At 39.6% G+C, this 20702-nt stretch overlaps 1 protein-coding gene across 1 annotated transcript; it reads right to left on the bottom strand.

Annotated features, from left to right (window-relative positions):
* Positions 1-4565: 4565 nt before the first annotated feature.
* ccdc69 (coiled-coil domain containing 69) lies at positions 4566-14725 on the bottom strand. The gene is made up of 9 exons (XM_036548981.1): positions 14658-14725; positions 9083-9149; positions 8400-8575; positions 7623-7710; positions 7340-7413; positions 6923-7024; positions 6365-6484; positions 5823-5920; positions 4566-5290 (listed from the first exon to the last, which is right to left on the bottom strand). The coding sequence occupies exons 1-9, from the start codon at positions 14697-14699 to the stop codon at positions 5122-5124; spliced, it is 936 nt and encodes a 311-aa protein (XP_036404874.1). The 5' UTR covers positions 14700-14725; the 3' UTR covers positions 4566-5121.
* Between the last annotated feature and the right edge of the window lie 5977 nt (positions 14726-20702).

Genomic DNA, 20702 nt, shown 5'->3' with positions numbered 1-20702 from the left:
TCCTCTAAAAGTTGTGACATCTGACAGTAAAACACAGGACAAAACATTTGATTGGACATTAGAAGTAAATGCCAAGCAATCCTGTCTGCAGTGGTTTTTCTATGGCTGGTATCTGCAAAAAAGGAATTTTCCTGGGTCTTATTTCTGAGTAAATAACAGAATGTTGACATCTTGCAGAGGCGTTTCACAGTCCAAACTGGACACACATTCACAGATAATGGTAAAGTGAATTGAATTACAGATGCCCATTTATTTCAGAAACCCTGTGGGGTTCTTTAATGATGTTTTGCTCATGAGCCATCACTGTGAAACATTTGGCGCAGGTAGGTCTACATGATCACCACTCACTGAGGCTGCAACTGGATGCTGTGTCAACGGCAGATCAATGCGGACGTCCCGCCGTGCTTGTCCCCCACACCCCTTCCTCTTCGGACAGAGAGGTGCACGCAGGTGGCTGCGAAATGCCATGGGAACTGAGTGACATCATGGCAGGGGGGCTGACCTGCAGTTAACGTGGGGGCCGGGGCAGGTATTGTCCTCGTTTGTCAAACAACCATTGAAACAGTGATCCTCTTACATCCGCTCAGCAACTCTGCACCCGGGGCACACAGAGCAGGCTATCCCACTTTCACCCCCTCAGACATGGGGGCTGTGGGAGGGAGGGAAGGGGATCAGACTCTGTGGAGCAAATACTACTAATCAATCAATCAGTCAGTGTCCCCTTCACGGGCTTGTTTTCTCCAGCCAAACATTGTCTCAAGTCAGGTTTGTGGTTTCTGGACATGTGAAAAGTGGAGTGGTGGTGGTCCCCTCAGCCTGGACTGGAGAGGTTCTGGTTGTTCAGTAAGACCGTAAATGTAGACAAAAAACATACATGAGCTAAATATCATAATTGTGTTTTTTTTCTGTTCATACCATACAGAGACACTTTCTTATAAGTGATTCCTTCTTCCTTCATTTATACACACGATGTCTGTGGGCTTGTGATTATACCCTCTTCCAAATAAATGAACTAACCCTCTGCTTCCACTTCACATATTTTGCACTGAGAGCAGATCATATAGTATTTTAACCTCTGAATCCCTGTACTGTTCATTAGAAACTACTAAAAATGTACTGTTTACTAGTGTCCAAATTGGTATGCAAAATGTAATATAAGGCTGATTCTTCAAACAGTGCAAGGGAAAACTTCATGTGTTTTAATTTCTTTGATCTGTTTTAAAATCCTTATTGATTGAAGCTCCACGGTTTGTAGCATACACAGAAAAATAAACACTCACAATTGCACAATAGAAAACAGAGTGGGTAACAAGGGGAAAAACAGACTACAGATTTGGGGAGGGATCAAATACAGGAAAAATATAAAGGGAGGTTCCTAAAATAACCCAATAATAATTTCTGCATTTGCTAGACTAAACATTATTGTATAAGATACTCCTGGAAGCATGCTATATATGAGTACCAGGACAATAATGTTGATAATTCATTATTCAATATTTGACTTTTGGTGTTGCAGATTTAAAGCTGGGGCAAGATCAGTAATGGCATCATGCTATCTTTGTTCATTTATGCTGGTCCACTGCTGAACTCTAGTGGTCAAAAAAAAAAAAAAAAACTACTAGGTAGACTACATTTAACTGGTCTGTAGAACTGAAGAACACCTAAAAGAACCAAATAACCTCACCTTTCCAGTTTAAACACATCAAACCAGAATAATTCAAAACTTCCATCCTATGAATTTAAATTGTCTTAATCCTTATAAAAGTTTATGCTCTATTAATATAAGCTTGAGTATTTGGCAGTATTGCTTAAATGTATTCATTGGCCTTCCATGTATTTTCAACTGAAAGGTGAATGTTCTTATCACCATCATTTTATTATAGAGAACATTTAAATATAATACATTAACAAAACCTACTCATATGTACAGGTTTAATGCTGGCAAAGCTAAAAGAGGGGAAATTCCTGAAATTAGGCCTATGAACAGCTAGGGCTTTTCAGAATACTGATTTGATACTGTGGTTGTAATTTGCAAACCTACTGGCTCGAGCCAATCTCCCCTGAACAGACTGAAGACATATTTAAGAATCAAAACTGCTTATTTGTGTTAGCTGGGAGAATATTAGGGGAGGGGGCTTAACTGCAGGCTCACCAGGAAAAAGGGGTGGTGTGGGCAGGACAATCAGGACCTTCGGAGTCTGGCACTGGTGCCGTTACTGTCCAATGGCGTAGGGTGTAGTCCTGAGGCCCGAGCGAGATGTTGGGGGAGGCTGGGGATCAGTCATTTGGTTGATACTACGAGGCCAAAGGTTGCGAAATTGTTAGCATGTTGCTATACAAATGGCATTAAATCCAGTTGGGGAGTAAAGTCAACATTTCAGTCATTTTAAAAAAAATCTACAGCTCCCACCATCATGCAGTTGGGAAAAAGCACTAAAACCGTTCACGGTACAAGTCATTTGAATTCATGATTAAACTCTTCAGTGAATTGTTTTGTATTTGAAAGAAAAGCTTTTGCTGATGATCATGCTAACGTATTTGGGTTGTCCTACTCAGTTTACATTGAAATCTGGTTTCAAATTAAACTATAGCGCAACGACCATCATAGAATACCAGTTGCCAGCTCGGTTGGTAGGTAGCTGAAATCACTTTTGCTCCCAGGAATTTCTCTTTTCTTTTTACCACTTTCGTATTCTGTTCAATGGTGGACTGAGCAGAAATACTGTCATGGATTACATTATTTTTGTCAGGGCTCAGGCAGGGACTCAGGCGCGGACCACGGGAGCTTCGGGTTCCAAGCGTCTTTGATAGAATCGTGAGGCAGAATCGTTAATCAGAAAACTGGCAGGGTCGAAAACCGGAAGGCAGAGCGAGGATCGGGAACCGGACAGGCAGGTAATCAGGCGAACGAGACAAGGAGGCAGGCAAAACCGAGGTCTGGGAAAAAGCAGGGTCAAAAAACGAGAAACCGGCAGACAGAAGCAATACGCAAACGGCGGGGACGAAACAGGCGAAAAACACGGTGACGAACTAGCAACAGGACAGGGAAAAGCAGGGAAGATATAGGGCAGGGCAGACGAGGGAATGGGAAGCAGGTGTGCAGGCAATCAGGCGGGCGGAGACCGGGCGGGGAGCGGGGCAGGACTAAAACACAAGGAAAACAAAAGCACATGGGCAAAGGAAAAAACAAAAACACAACAGCTAAGGAGGCGGAGCACTGACAATTTTAGTTAGCCAGTCCAGTTAGAAGGTGCGAGGAAGCTATGCCACCCCACTGTAATAAGCACATGCTCTTTCATTATTTACTTTAAAAAGTAATCTGCAGACTACAGCAATGTAGGGAAAATTAAAAGATAGTAATGTACCAAAATGTGCTCAGTTGTCTTTCTTATTACATTGTTAGACACAGCTCAAACAAGAACTCTACTTATCATCATAGCAAGCAGTATGTCACGTGTAAAGCATAGATGTTTACAGCAACCAAGGCAGAAAAAATCCTATCAATTTATAATAAATGCTACAAGACATTAGTCTGTGCGTATACCAGTTTAAATGAGAAAAAAAAAACTGATTCAGACAATCAATCAACTGCACAATAAAGAGTACTGATTGTACTGAAACATTACAAGAAAATGATTTTGAACAAACCAGAAGAATGAGGGTATTTATTTTTAGTTGATTCCAAATACAGAGTAAGCCTGGATTAATAGCACTCTCAGACAACATTTGATTCACATTCAGTATATTTGGCAAATACATCTTACCACTTAAGACGTGAAACACAAGGCAATGCACTAACTATGCACGTGCATGCACACACACACACACACAATGACTGGATCAAAACATGGATAATGTAGGGACTAAAAAGTGCACATGTGCATCTGAATATGTCAGGATTCAAAATCTACATATGCTAGTGCTTTATTTTCTAGTTTTGATAAAAAGTTTATAATTCAGAATGTAAAACAAGTCTGCAAAATATCTACATTTGCAGAAAACATCCTTTGACAAAATAGCACCTGAGAAGTTAACCACGTGAGAAGATGGGAAGATGCATTAAGCATTACACCCCCAAATCTCAAGTAGAGTATTAGATAACACTTATCAGATAACACTGTGTCACTGCACTGAGAAAAGACACAGCACCTACAATGTAACAATGTTTTTTTTTCTTTTTAATGAAAAACAGCCACATCAGTGTTAATTTATGGTCGGGGTAAATTTACCTTTTTGGCAATTAAACATGTACTTGTATCTGTGCAACAATTTATGCGAACGAATAATGAATAGCATATATAGTTATAATGCTTCCGTCATCATAACTTTGGCTTTGGCTCTCAGCTTGGATGGCTACAGAGGCTCTCTGTATGGCAACTGGTAAAATTCAAATCATACTGGTACAATTCAAAGCATAATCTGACCAACATGGTCAGTGTATCTCAGCGCCGATACATTATTGTCATTTACCTCTTATCCAGAGCCACTTGCATAGGTTACAAATTTACACATTATTAACTTTGTACCTTGCCCAAGGGTACAACAGCAGTGTCCCAGCAGGGAATTGAACCGGCAAACTTTCAGTTACACGACTTATTACCACAAGGCCACCCCCAATCTATCATGCCTGTTTGTTATTTTAACTGTCTGATGTACATGTGAAGCCAGCCGTTAGTTAATGGCACACACCTGCCTAAACAGAGGCACATTAAATACAGGTTTATGAGAAAAGTGTAGTATACATCTGTGAGCAACTCATGGCTGTGTAGTTTGTGACAAAGGCTGTTTGGTGGCTTTTTTAAAAAAATATATTTTGTTGAATATTTGCTCTTTCTGTTCTGATGTTTTGTAAGAGTCAGCCAGCTTCTCCACACCCAAGCTGGGATGTTTGTCCTTTTCAGCAGAGTTCAGAAATGTCCACTCCAAAAGAATTCTGTGGCTTGACCATGACAGTGTTGATAAAATATGTAACAGAGGTGTTAAAGTGTAAGGTGGTCGGTGTCAGAACTGTATGTACACTGAAGATTTCACAGTGGTCTGAGAGAAAGATTCGGGACTTGGGGTAGTCAGGTTCCAGGGTTGGCTGGTATGGCTTTCCACAGTGACTGGGCAGGTTGGGGGTCAACTGGGGGTCAGCTGGGCCTTGACAGCCGAAGGATGGAAGTTGGGGCCAGTCTCCCGCTGCAGCAGCTTGTATAGGAGCTCTTCCTTCTCCTGGTTCAACTTCTGATTCACCAGCGCCTCCCTCTTAAGGGACTCCTGCAGGCTGTCGTGCTCCCTGGACAGCTCTCTGAACAGCATGAGAAACAAGGGTAACATTGGTTTCTGACTGTGACAAAAAAGACAAACTGGTCTTGTGACTTCATAGCAAAAGTGCAAGATGATCAATGAGTATGACACAGGCATTGTGGAGGGACACAGGGAAGCCCCGCACAACTTGTGATGACGCACAACAGCTCATGAACATCAAAAATCTATTTTGCCATTGTATTTGTATTGGGTGCTTTCATTTTTTTCTAATGGAATCTTTGTATGGTTGTATTGTAATCAGGTTATGAAATAAAAAGTATAATCTCAAGTGTAATAAAAATCGAGGAATAAATGTAAAGAAAAAGGATTAGGGTTTTTGATCATGAGCTTCCAAAGTGAATGAAAAGTGAGCATGGAATGCTCTCTAGTGTTCAAACAAGGGATAACATTTCCCTAGCCACCACTACTAATTTAATTCCAGAGGCAAATGGGAAAGGTTTTTTTAATGTGCTTTGAATTACATTGGCCGTCTTGGTTATTACAGTGATGGTACGAGAAAGGAACTAACATACTGGATCAATGCCTGATAGTTGTCAATGCGGGCAGATAAGTCCTCATTTTGCTGGAGGACATGTGTCATCTGGTCCTCCAAAGAGATATTTCTCTGCACCTGAATCAGCAAAACAAGTCGGTGAATTATCAAAAATCAGACTCCTGAGCTTAAAAATGTCAAGCTTTTTGCACAGATTTTATTTAAAAAAACATTTATTCTGAGAGAACAAGTAATCAGCAGCTGTCTTAGATTGTTACGTTTCAAGAGTATTTTTAATGACAAATTAGCACATCAATAATATATTTATTAGACCTCACTTTTCTGTGCAGTGCTGTGTATTATCAATGCTGTGGTATTGAAAGTGTTTTGAGTGGCTGTATCTACACAAGACAGCCAGTACTCTGAACCATGACATCCATTTCTATTCACACTGGAATCTCCCTGCATTTCTTACAGTGACTTGGGAGAGACAGAGGAAGGGCCATGGGACAATATTCAAGGCCAGGATACACTCATTGATAGCTAAGAGTCTGGCCTGTAAAAGAAAGTCCCAGCAAATACCATTGCCTCGGCGTGCTGCAGTTTCTTTCCATGATCCCGTAACTGCTTGCTCTTCATCTCAATGACAAACAGAAGGCTCTCCAGCTCCTGTTCCCAGAAGGCCCCAGGGTTGCCTTGTGCCTGGGTTTACAGGGGGAGACGTTTAAATATCAAAATGAGAAAAGCCCTGGGCTGCAGGCTTAATAAACATCTTAGAGACAGAAATGTGACTCTCTAGTGTTCCTGACTATTTTTTAGCATGCTGCACTGAAACAACCCCCTCATCTAAAACAAAACAGGCCCTCGAGTTCATGAAGACTAGCACATTTCCATAGCAACATCACATCTCTACCACATAACAGAACCATGATCTCTAATGAGACATTACAGTTTCATCAGTTTAATTAGCAGGTCAGACACATGAGATTATGATGCCTAATCCTGTAAGCAAATAAATAATATACTGTAAATAGTGCAACTTCCTAATTAGGAGAATCTTTGACTTGTTGAGTTGTGTCATGCTGGTTCAGTCATGATAACTGGTTCAGTCATGCTGCTGGTCCAGTCATGATAACACACCTGAATGTTTCTTTGCAGGTCCCTCTTCAGACTAGACTCCTCCACCCTCTGCTTTAACTCGTTGAATAGCTGAAGTTCTTCCCTCAGCGCATCCACCTGGCCCTTCAGATGGATCACATAGGACAATCAGGCCAACTAGATCTTCAGACTAAGGCCCAAGGCATCAGTGTAATCACTGTGATGCATTGAGTAATCACTTTAAGTAAGCACTGTATTTCTTAGACTGTTGCCAGTCTATGTTTTATCAATTTTGGCGAGCGCAGAAACATGTAATGACATGTATCAAAAAAGCGTTACTCAGAGTTAAGAACAAAGCACAAATATGCGTTCACTTAAAATTGGGGACTGACCGGTGACCAAAAAAAGACTACCTGCTATTGAGTAGACACACTGTCAAATTCAACTGACACACTATACCTGCAAAGACATTTGTTCTGCCTGAAAAGTATTAGTCAAAGATTTTTTCTCTTTGTCATATTGCCTCTGAAGTTCTGTGGGGAAAAAAAAAAACAAAAATCAGACAAAATCATTTTAAAGGAAAGTGATTGGTCAATGAAACCCAGGCAATGGCCTGATATGCCTGAAATATTAGCATTCACTGCAATCCTCACAGTAGAAACAGCATCGAGTACCCAATATGGTGATGACTAATTCAAAGTTTAATTATGTACATATTTGCACACATGGAAAAGGGTCTTGCCTTCTGTTCTGCTCTGGTGCTCCTCCATAACAGCTGTGAGTTGCATATCAAAAAGCACATTGAGATCTGCAGTGGTGTCCACTTTGACCTGAGAACACACAGATGTAAGCACTATTCTGACCTGACTTCTGACTTCATACAAGGTCATGCATGGTATGGATGCTATACTACACAGTGTAAAAAGGAATAAAATGGTGAATGAATGTCTTTTTATACAGGATTGCTTTAGTAATACCTCTTTTAAAGTTAATTTGGTGTCTTTCTTTGCATGACACAAGAATGCCATGCCTTAATCAAAACAGTTATGGCTTTGTTGACTGGGGTTTCTGAGCAGATAAGCGAGTCGAGGCAGTTTAACCCCCAACAGGGGTCACGGTAGGAATGTCCGAACATATGTTCACGCGGCCCTGGATAACCAACCAATCCTACCTCCACCACTGGACCCGCCAAGAAGAAGAAGAAGAACCCCCAACATAAACACACAGTCCAGGCACTGTTCCCAATGATTTCATGCTGGAATAGCATGACTCATTCATTGCCCACGACAGTCATTGCTTGACATAATTATACGTGTTCTGTCCTTATTTTTTAATTCCATTGAGTTACAGTGCATCTCCTTGAAACATGTCTAGATGTCTATGAAACATAGATACCAAACCAGAAGCATCTGACTGAATGAAATACCACATGAAATGGGGAAAAGGACAGAATCATTCAAGCTTGTGCTACATGGGAGTAATAGGCAGAGATTTCAGGGGTGTTGATGGTGCGAGGTACCTTGTCAATGATATCCTGGACAAGGCCACGGAGTTGGTGATGGTAGGTCTGTAGCAGGCTCTCCCTCTGCCGGATCCCTGCAGCCCTCAGGGCTTCATGAAGGGTCCTGAGGTGCTGCTCATGCTGCTCCTGCAGCTTCTCTAGGCTGCAGCCCTGCTCCTCAGATGGGATTCTCCCTGTGGGCACGACAGAAAACAGCAGTGCCGAACTGAACCTACAGACAAACCATCTGGAACATTACAGTACTGCTGAACTGAACCCACTGATGAGCCATTTGAAACAATACAAGCACTGCTTTACTGAACCTACCAACTACTGAACTGAACCCAAAGGCCCAATGCAACAATGCTGTACTAGTGGTTTATGTAAATGCATGGTGGTAATTTAAAAAGTGAGTGTAATATACTTCTATTTTATTGCATGCTACAGTAGTATACTGGTCTGAAGAAGATGGAAACAATTAAATATAGAAGCAGAATCAGAGAAATGTTGTGAACACATCCCACATACACACATGCATTACAGTTTGTTCAAAGTAGTTTTGGTGGCATAAGAAAAATCTAATTTAGCAAATCCTCATTATTGTTTCCATAAAATACAATATATCTGTGCTCTCCAAGATCTGGGGTATTAATGTCACTCTCATTGTTACAAAGCTTGGCAAAGAACAGGAAACCACTCACTGCTTCCATCAAGAAGGCTGTTAATCTCCGTGGATGACTTATTTTCCTGTGTGGCCTCATTTTTCTGCTGTGAGAAAATATCATAAACGTATTAACAAGAGGAAGAATTATGTGGTAATGAAAAAAACTTTAAATGTTTAAATGTGTAAAAAATAAAAAGGTAGCCATCCATTGTGTTAATGGAGCTCTTAAGGTGGGTTTTGATAAATTAAAATAGTTTTTTGGAACTAGTATATTCAGCAATGAAAGTATTAAAAACAAGACCAACAAGGAGGGCAAGACTGAGATTAAAGGGACAGACCGCAGACCTGCTGTCTGGCTCTGCATTTTTATGTGACAGAAACTCAACAACCAAAGAGGCTTTTGTATGGAGTCTCCCAGAATGGGTCCTAATTTCTGAGGCCAGTTCAATTACAAGTCACACAAGTGAGGGGTATTTAATTGGTCAGTCCCTATTTGACTGCAGCCATGCAGAAACAAAACTGCTCCCAGGACAGAGTGTTTTTCTTTCACACTGTAGATGACAATGACAGGAGCAATTGTGGCACGGAGCTTACAATGGAAAGCCTGTTCCTCACTATTGCTCGGTATCGCCACCACCAGCCAGGCAATATCCAGTGGATCCCTTTAATACACTACACAGTTAATAACAGTGTCATTTGTACATTTACATTTTACATTTTGACAAATTAGCAATTTGAAAGGCAAAGATCCTTAAACATTTAAACAATTGACAGTTAAGAAATTAACAATTCTGGGGGACATGTGAAGATTCTCTTCAAAGGGCTAATAAGATCATAGGATACTCCTCAGCATTATGTCACAGCAGAAATATGATGGCAGAGCACCAACAACAACACCCAGCACAATTCACTGACACTACGCCTGACCTGGTCAAGCTCTATTGGGAGCCCAGGAAAGCATTATCAGGAGCTTGTTCCTTTCTGCAGCTGGTGTCTGTCAAGGAATTTGACCTAAACTGTAATATAGAACGAGATAAGGCGCCATACATGATAACAGCCACACAGACATGTTAACACTCGTAGTACTTGTGGACAGGAATGGTCTGTAATTTCAAAGGTGGAACACCACCACAAACATGACTTACTGATGCCCACATGTGATTCCACTGAAAGCAAGCTCAAAGTCAGTGGAGGGTTTTGCACATGTTGATTATTTTGCTGCTCACACTAAGGTGCTTCAGCACATCTGATTGCTTTGTAATGGTTCTTTGGCATAGCTGTACGACCATACCAAAACAGTCAGAGACGAATCCCCACAGGGCAAACAAAATAATTCCAGTCAGTGCCCCATAAGGGCAATTTAATTTAACTGCAGTAGAGTCATATGTTTTCTTTTATTTATAACTATTCAACTTATTCTATTTTTTAGAGCACAGCCCATACAAGGAAGCAAAGCCTTGCTTATTATCATCTACCCTGAACAGTTAAGAACAGTTAAAATATCACATCCATCTATCACCAGCAAAAGCAAACAAAAATAAAAAATGCTTGAATCTGGTTTATGTCTCAGGGATATGTCCAGGGTGGATATGAACTTTTGAACTCAAAGCTGCTTGGCTGAATAAACAAGCTAAAGGGCTTTTGGCTGTCTGCAGTCTGCTCTTACCAAGCAGGGCTGCACAAGTCCTTTTCCAGCAGGTCAGGTTACCCATCTGATGTTACAATTCTTATGACGTTTTGTACAGTTTACACTTGTCGGCTTCTTAAAAATATATAGTTCAGCAACACTTGACATTACATGCATTCATTTAGCAGATGTTCTTATCCAGAGCAACTTCCAGCACAAAAGAACAGAAGTGCCAGACCAGGCTAACAATGCTCCCAGAGCAGTTAGTGAGAGCATAACACTATTCAAGCCCTACCAGAACTTGTGCAACCTGACCAGACAAGGAAACCAAGAAAACTACCAGTAAACACCAGTCACTAGATCACAGAATCCAAAACACATTACAGTACTACATGTGAAATAAACAGCAAGTAATACAAGTAGTAGGTGTTAAGGGTTGGTGACTAAGATGGAACCAAAATGCAGTCTGAAGAGGTGGGTCTTCAGTCCATGTTAGAATTACATTTTATTCATTTCACTAACATTAGTGGGCACCTATATCATGTCATCAGTAATTTACCTTACAGTGATTTTTAATCTGTTTAAAGTACTGTAGCTTGAACTGAATTTAGAGTTTCCTGACACAAGGTGATAAGCATTGGAAGATGAATACCTGGGAGTCTTATGTCACTGGCCTTCTCAGTCTGATTTACAGCCTATAATGACATTTAAACTGGGTTGGACTCAGCTTTGCCTCAGCTTGCCTGTGATTTTTATATTGTTTACACAGTTATATTTTTGCATCACCAGTTGATCATGCCCCACTCAATTCACCACTGTTCTTCTGAATCTGTACAAAAGGCATCAAGTGACACATGTGGACCCGTTACCTACACCCTCCCATGGCTATTTTAAACAGTATATGTAAAAAAGTGTACTGAAGGAGGGCTAGGACAGACAGAGGAATTGGTATATCCTTCGCTGATGCCAACCATCTTGTAGGTACCTGCTGTGTCACTAGGAGGTGCTAGTACAGCAATAAGTCAAACAGCCCTAGTTACCTCAGGGGGGTGAACCCAGCTGTGTCCTGCTGGGAGGAACTCCCGGACATTTTCAGCTAATGACATGCCTAGACTTGAACTAGCGATGTCTGGGATATAGGATTTAACCTGGGCTCAAAGTAAGCCATTGAGCCATTCCAGATCATGCAGCTCTGTATCCTATAACATATTGAACATGATCAAACAGGGCAAAGCACGGCCATATTCCCTGTGAGTTGCAATGAAGAACCAGAATGTTTTCATTGACACACTCCTCCCATATATGAACAGGGCAGCAGGGAAAGCTATTTGCTTCCATTTAACTGCAGAATTCAGAGACTCCTTACAAAAGAAAGAAAAATGTTTGTTTCGGGACAAAGATATGGTTGATGCTACTAATCTAGGTGATACCGCAACTTTGTCCTCTTAGATAAAATAAACACATAAAAGCCTCCAAAATTCTCAAGTACTGTGGACCATTTTACTAAGAGCTGGCATGTAACAGTGGAGTGAGGGGCAGTTAACCTATGACCCTTCTGGAATGGATCCACAGCTAGGTATGCCTGCAAAAATTTGATGAAAACAAAGATCACCTACAGAAGCATGTAGCCAGTGAGAATGTCATAAGTGGTTGGTTTCTCCAAAAAGTTTTCTGGGTTTCTGGGTCACATCAACACCTCTGCAGTTGCCCTGCATCTATCATGGGAACAGATGGCAAGGTGATCAGTGGAGGTTAACACCTCCAATGGGCTTTGTTAATGGCCACTCTCCTTCTCTTCAGTAAATGCTTTCAGGGGAAGCTATATCCATATTCATATTCATTCCATCTTGGAATGACTGAAAAAATCCTCTCTAATCCTGCTGAGGGGCCTCTAACATCTTATTTTCACCTCAACACAAAGACCAAAGCCTCTCTGTCACTCTTGCTAACAATGCAAGTATGAAATAAAACCAATGACCAGGTAAGCAGCACTTGAATAAGGAAGAGAACCAGAAGATTGGTATGCTGTCAACATGGTTATCAACAAAGGATGTCTACTCCAATTCAAGGTGTTAGCAACATTATCTACAAACATGATCAAGGTGACAAATAATTGCTGTGTTGCTCTGTGATCAGGAAGTAAAAAAATCTGACACAGTTGGCAAGGTAAGTCTTTCGCAGGTGATGTAATTCTAGCTATGCCTTTCAATGCCCAACTGGCAGGCCACAAGAGGTAATCTGTTCCAGCAGCCCTTAAATGAACTGCAAAGGACACACTTTATTCATAGGCACAGACAAGTGGTAGGTGTGAAGGCAAATTATCTTTGATTCCACACCAATGCCTGTCTGTCTCACATTTGTACTGTTCAGTACTCAGTCAGCTGGAAATGTTAGTGAGGTATAGTATGGCTGGCTTTGGGTCAATGATCACTGTCACACAGAAGAACATTAGATTGGAAGCTAAATGCGTTTACAGTACATCAACCACAACAAACTTTGGGAACTCACAGATCCAGCACCTGTTTCTGCCTTTCAACTGACAAACAATCTGGGCTAATCAAACATTACTTACTCTTCCTCCTTTTGTCAGTTTCTCAAAATGTAAAACCTTAGGACACATCTAATCTTTGACAGGTAACTTCCACAACAACATAGCCAACTGAATTCATTGCAGATAAGTTCAAGTACTTATGGAGTAATGTTTGTCTGTTTTTAGTGTGACACAGTCCCTCCACCCAGTTAATGTAAATTAATGATGGTATGCTCACAAAGAGCTTATATATAAATATATATGTAATCATCAGATGTACTCCTTCAGAATAACAATTTCAAATATGTTAATGTGATATCATGAGCACTGGAGGTATGTGAAAATTCCTCAGCCTTTTTTGATTATTCCCAGAAATCTGAATCTAATGCTTTACAGCACAGTAGGGGTACTTCTTTACAGGCAGACTTTCCAAGGTGCCGAAATAATTTAACAGTTATGGTAACACCTAATCGTCTGAGCAACATCCTGTGCTATGCTACATAATCCTTTCAGTAGCCTCCCCAACCACATGGTGTACATATTCAAAAAATATTTAGTATCCTATTAATAAATATTTTCCTGATAGTACATTTAGTAATATCTGCATTAGTAGCAGTTGCATTAACAATAATAAACACCACAATAACTTCGAATTTGGCTATAATTACACAATCCTGGTGAAATCACAAACACAGCAGCAGCACTTGTGAACAGACAAAGGTATTGAATGGCTGGAATGCAACTTCTTGAACAACACTAATTTTACAATTTATTTATATTATAACTACAACATAAATATAAATTAAAATTATATAATAAAACTATATACAGTTTATTGTTATATAGTTTGATTATTATTTTATTATTTATTAACAGCCCGCATCCAGCTCACGTCTAAATGGCAGTTTGTATGCTTAAATGAACCTATGATGTACTGTTTCTATACTGTATACGTTTAGGGTACATATACTGTTTGCACAACCGTTAACATAAGAATCGTCAACGCGGAAACCTGTACTACAATGCACCGTACATTTTATGCGAACAGTGGAAACCGTAGAGTGCAGTCAGAGTGAATACCCGTACAGAAGAATCCCGGGGGTGCCTCGTCCAGCAAGAGACCGACACATTCCCCTTCACTGACAATACAACCAGTACTTCAGCGATATGAAGCGTAGCTTTTTCACTCACATCTGCTACCAATTAAAACTTTCTTAGAGATAGGCTACAAACCACGCATTTCTTAAATATTGCGCAACTAATTTACTTTAACATGAAAGGATACGTAAATAAATGTAACTTTTAAAAGTTATTTATTTTTAGTCATTTGTTTAGACAAACTGCTTGAAGACAGAGGTAACTAATTTGAAACAATAAGAAGCCACACTTACAGACTGATTCTTTAACATAGAACTCAACAAGGTATCAGATATTAATGTTGATCAATTACTACACCTTTTTTTGGAAGAAACACGGCGCACTACAGCAGCAACCCATGCTTGCCTACCGCACCAGACGAGCTGTACCCCCAATTGAAACTAGTGTAAACAGCGCTTCTTGCTTCTTTCGACTGAGGCTGGAGTTCGCGTCCCACTTTTACCGTACTGCGTCTAAAATGAGCGCCAACTAAAACACATTCTACAGAACCTTCACTTTCTGAACACAGCAGTGTTACTATGTTATGTTTGTCTGTGACAATATGCTTGTTATGGCAACATTTGGAGAAAGTGTTCAGTCAGGGTTGTTATTTCGAATAATCTAAAGATAGTCTAAAGATTTTGATAAAAGGCGATTCTCAAACTTTGGACTCCACTCCAATGTTTACTATCAAGACTTCAGCTCACTTACACATGCTGAGATCTCGGTTTTACAAAACAGGTTATTTAAAAACACATTTAATTTGCTTTCCCCGCTTCTGTGTTGTGAAGCATCTTGTGATGTATTAATAAGCATGTCCAGGCCTAGGCTTGACTTAGCTTGGGTAAATACAAGCCAAAACTGTTGAAAACCCTGGCTTCGGCATTGGTACCAGATATGTCACGCAATATTTTCATTCCAACTAAACAGGCTTCATGGCTTCATAATAAGGGCATTATATTGGTATAATGCAGAACATGTTTTGTTACAATGCAATGGGATGCAACTCTGAAGTTATAGTGCTGGAAATATGTCTGGCTTTTGTTCCATCAAATAATTGGTTCCACTATTCTTCTACATAAATACAGGTGACTGTGTGAATTCTCTTAACTGTGGAGCACATTCAGCTCATAACCACTTGCATTAATTAATATTTGATCCAATTATGTGATCAAAGGGCTAAATGCACCAGTACCAGAAATATATGTCAGTTGAGGACAAAGGTTGCCAGCCTATGTTATAATGTAAGCATATTTGTTTTGTTAATAATGGACATGTTCCTGTTTTCTATACAATATGGTATTTCCTCATAAGCGGATGAAAGTAAGCAGCTGTAGTGTCCACTCTAATCTAATCTTAACCTATGACCTTGACCATGTTAAAGGTGTGTTTAGTGTTACTGAGATACTATATAGTACACCTGTTTCCCTGGTACCCATCAATATGTTGCTATGTCTGTCTGCCACCTTAGAATTAGGAGATGCACTCATGGAGTACCACTTTGTGGTTAGTTTGATTTTTATCTGTATATATCACCTATTCACAAAGTAAATTTAGTTTATTAGGTTTCCAAAGTCATGGTCCTCATTGTTCAGCCATTTCAGTGCTGTTCTTTGACAGTGGGGTGTAACTATCAAGGGGCCTTGTGCTAGCAGAGTCTCTCTGCTACATAATTTGCATAGTTTTAGAGTAAGAGTTGCATATTCGTGCAGCACACATACTGTCACACTACCTCTGTAGAAGCAGGAGGGCTTGCCAATTTTAGTAAGGAACACCTGTCAGCAAGTGGTTCTTTTTTACTTAATTGTATCTGTGGTATCTATTGTCATTAAGCACTTCACAGATTACATTACAGATATTTTAAATTCTTATTCCAGTTACCTTTAATAATTTAATTACAATAAAACATTAGATTTTTGCATAACTCAAAGTAACTTTTTTATGTGGAATGTACCAAGACAAACAATGTACTGCCAGAGAATGCAATCAGTGAAAGTGGACTCAACTAATAGGTGATGTATATTTAAACTAGCGTGTTTATAAATTTCCTAAAAAAAAAAAACTAATTTGGGACAATTATCATATAGAGATAAATTGTCTGTCTCTGACATTTGTAGCTAACTGGCTGCCACTTCTGCAGTATTTTATAGTGTAGTGCAACTGCAGAGTGACCTTTAAGTGCAAGTACCCTTGCAAGTGACCTTTCAAGTGAATGTAATATGATTGCCAGAACTGGCAGTGTGGTGGATATTCTTTTTACTAGTAACTTCAATTTGTCCATTGGAGGTGTGGTACTGCATTCCACTGGATATGTGTCAAACTGTGAATGTTGAGATAAGTGTGCAACAGCTAGGCCGACAGCCAGATTTTTTGGTGAATGTCTCCTGAGAGGAGGGACACTGTGCGAGGATTGGCTATTGTGCAATTGACTAGTTTTCCTATGAAAACCTACTTTCTTTCTTTCTTTCTTTGATCCTGTGACATCTAGTCATATCTAGTCATTCAAAAAGTCAAATGAATGACAGGGGGCCACTTGTCATGGAAGGAATAAGCATAGTAGCAATAGTAGCAGTAGTGGTAGTGGTAGTTTTAGTACTACATTAGAAAGTATGGCAGGGGTACATGACTGTACTTGTAGGACAGTTCCTCTCTCTCCCACGTTCTCTCCTATACTCTTCCAGTATAAATATGACTCCTCCGATAAGAATCCTCTTGGGAATTTCAGTTGCTGCCATTTTCTGCGAAAAATCCCTAGCTATTTATAGGTCAGTTGTCATGCAACATAAAACAGATATACCAGCTGTTCAGTGGTACCGGGTGCGAACTGAGTAACTTTCCATCGAGGAGCAGCTGCAGTGTCTAAGTTACTGTGCATGTTAGCTGCTCTTAGCTTCTTAACAAGTTCTTAAGATGAGCAGGTATGAAAAATATTATGTACAGTATTTTCAGTGTCATGACAATAACATTCCTTTCCTGTCACCAATGATATTACGATTCCTTTCTTCCCCTTTTGTTCTTAAAATGAATCAGACAAATACATGCTTGATCATTTCAGGTATGAATTCTTCAACAAGTCAATCCACACAGGAGAAAAATACCTCTAGCAGAATGGGAAACATGAGAGAGGCAGTAATTTTGGGAGCATCCCAAATTAGTTTTGTAATTGAACTAAAATAGATCAACATGCATGTATCTACTGTTGTGTGGCAGGTGCAGGATAACAACAGAGAGAAGAAGAGGAGGTAGTCTATACACTGGCCTGATGCTCCCAGGAAAAGATTACATTTATTTGCATCTACAAAAGGAAAATGTATCCACCCCCAAATAATCTCTAGTGTAATAGGTAATGCTGTGTAAGTGTAATGGGATACGAGCATGTGTGAATTACACAATATCATAATAGTACTGCTACTACTGCTAATACTAATACTTCTAATAATCATTGGCATCATCATATGTAATATGCCATACAAATTGCAAATTAGCAAGTGTAATATAACCAGTAACACTGATCTACTGAAAAAAGATATACAGAACCACCTTTTTCCTATTTCTTTCCTGTGAATAGAATTTGAATTACTCTGTAACTGATCATAATGGCCTTTTTGTATGCTGAAAGAATTTTTTTTTTTCATAGATATCAGATCTTTGTGTAGCGTAGCTTATGCACTAAAGTGACATGAATTTGAGTTTTGAAACACAGGCTCAGAAAATAAACACAGACATATATACACACAGTCAGTGAAATGAATTATGGGAAATGTGTGAAAATGTGTAGTGATGCAAGTGCTACGGTAGTAGAGATCTTCTTCAGTTTCTGTAATGGCAGAAAACAGTACAGCTGTCCAAGTCCAAGTCTGGCCATTTATTGAATGGCTGTGTGGGGCTGTATGTGAAATCTATGCTCAAATGAGCATCAATGAAACAGAAATGTCAACAGACTAAAGGTTATTGTAATCATTTCTGTGGGACACCCCAAAATGCCTACCTCTTAGTGCTCTTTGTATATATGTATTCCCAACAATGCCAACCTGTACCTTTGTAGATGGCATACCTGCCGTCTCACGTTGCCAGTACCTCTCACCTTACCCAACACCTTTGACACAAGAGATATATGAAGAAGAGAAAAAACAATGATACAACAGGATCCATCAAATGGCAGCTCAGCACATCCCATTAAGCCTTTTGGCGGTAAAATGTAGCCAACACAGAAAATCTGTGTTCACCTGACAAGGGAGTGTACAAAGTGATGGTGTGTGGAGTATAAGTCAAAGTCAAGAGGTCCTGCTTTAATTAATGAATATGACTAGTTCTAATGAGCTCTCAGAAGGCCTGCTTCTGTCCTGAGGTCTGCAGTGACATAACATTCTTTCCATTGCCTTCCAGCCTACATGTGAAACATCAGGCAAATACATGCACATGGTTGGGAGCCTAGAGCTACCATATAAAAAGAATGCATCTCTGGCTGGAACATGCCTGCAGTCATTTTAAAACAGTGTTTGTAGCTGTGCTTCAAGGTACAAGACGTGAACACAGTAGTATTTTGTAGATATTTCATAAAAATGTTTTAGTTTTATAGATTTTTCCTTTTAATTTGTCAAAAAAACTAATTACAGCAGTTATGAAAAGCATAACCTTTTCAAGGACATTTCCCAAAATAACTGCTCTCTAATATATATTCAGATATCATATATGCTGAAAGAAGTGTGATTTCACAATTTTCAGAAAAAAATCTTCACAAGAATTTAGTAAAAATTTAGAATGATTCATTATGCACACACAGATCTTTGCCTTTGGATTTTGTGTAATCTACTGATATAGATATATACATATACTAATATTAATTATAATCATATACTAATATTGATTGGAGAGGGACTTCCAGTGTTGTTTATGAAGGTCTGACCACTCCATGGAGAATCAGAAATATCACCAGCGTAAATGAAAGAAAAACACTCAAGCTCTGATTTTGAAACCAGGAAGCCCTTTCCTTTGAACATCACATCAAAGCTTATAAGTCCTTAAAAGTCTGGTCATTCATCAAATCATTTCATGAATCTATATTTGCTTCAATATCATAACCAAAACAACTCAGCCCTCAACAACAGCAGTGATACTTCATTGAACTGAAAGCTTGTTTGTATGTGTTCCACTGCAGCCATTTTAAGACCATGGGCCTCACATAGAGAACATTCTGCATTCGTAGGCAACAGTAGGGCCCCTAGGGTGCAGGGTGATAATTGCTTTAATCTTCAGCCATATCCAAACTAATAAGGGGATGAAGTACTCATTAAACTTGTATGAGCAAAGTTAGCAGAGATGATGATGGAGGTAGCGAAATGAAATGACCGACATGTTTCGCAAGGTTTAAATATGTTACCAGAGAGAGTAAAACATGTAATGTCTTGAGCATAGCGTGGCCACAGTGATAGTGGTACTGATTTAATGGGATCTTGTTCACACATTTGAAGCCTTCACAAAGCTTAGTACGAGTGACAGTTAGAAACCTCTGCTTAGTGGCAAAGGTCTTTTATTTAATTCTAATATTTATCACTTCACACATCATGGGCAACACAGAGAACTGAGGAGAGTCCAATATGCTAATGAGCCATGTGCCCAAAAATCTAAATGATTTTATGCAGATGCCAATTGCGCCCTCTTGTGTTATAACACGAAAATGCAACAACCGTTTATGCTGATAGGTTCCTCTATGCTTTTATGAATAGAAAATTAAATCACAGTCCAAAAACCGTTCCTCCTTAAATTATTCCACGGACAATGGAACTAGGTAACAGGACCATGAGATGTGTTTCTATGCTATCCTCCTTCCTGGTGAGCACCTGTGTTTCATAAGCTCAGTGTCCTGATAGAAGGGCACAGTGACTGACCCTGTGATGGACACACCAATGATACTGACCTTAATGGAAATACAGTTTGATGTGCTAAAAGCCTTCTTGCACTGTGATGAGGCCATTGTAGTATGCAGTACATAATTCTATAATAATCCTAGCTTCACCACTCTATGTTGTATATTAACATAGATACTGCAGAGGGTATTGTGAAACCCAGCCAACACTGCATTAAATAACCACGGATTCAAACAAAAATAGTGAACTCAAGAGTAAAATGACAATATAATCTGTGCATAATGTAATCTGTACATAATCTTACATGTCAAACACTCTCCAAATAAGAAATCTCAGTTTAGGTCCCAACTTCTGAGAAGTTCTGAGAAATGCAGATGACCCCAGTCAGTCTCCCCTAATTTACTGCCCTAACACTTTTCTGTAACACCACTTGCTTTAGGCCTCTGCTTTAAGTGAACCTTGGTAATATCGAAACTGGTTTTGTCCACATAGTGAT

Source organism: Megalops cyprinoides, chromosome 16 (genome assembly GCF_013368585.1).
Source record: "Megalops cyprinoides isolate fMegCyp1 chromosome 16, fMegCyp1.pri, whole genome shotgun sequence".
NCBI classification, from domain to species: Eukaryota; Metazoa; Chordata; class Actinopteri; order Elopiformes; family Megalopidae; genus Megalops; species Megalops cyprinoides.
Note: the sequence above shows the minus strand (reverse complement) of the source record. Positions and strands in the feature narration are given on the sequence as shown.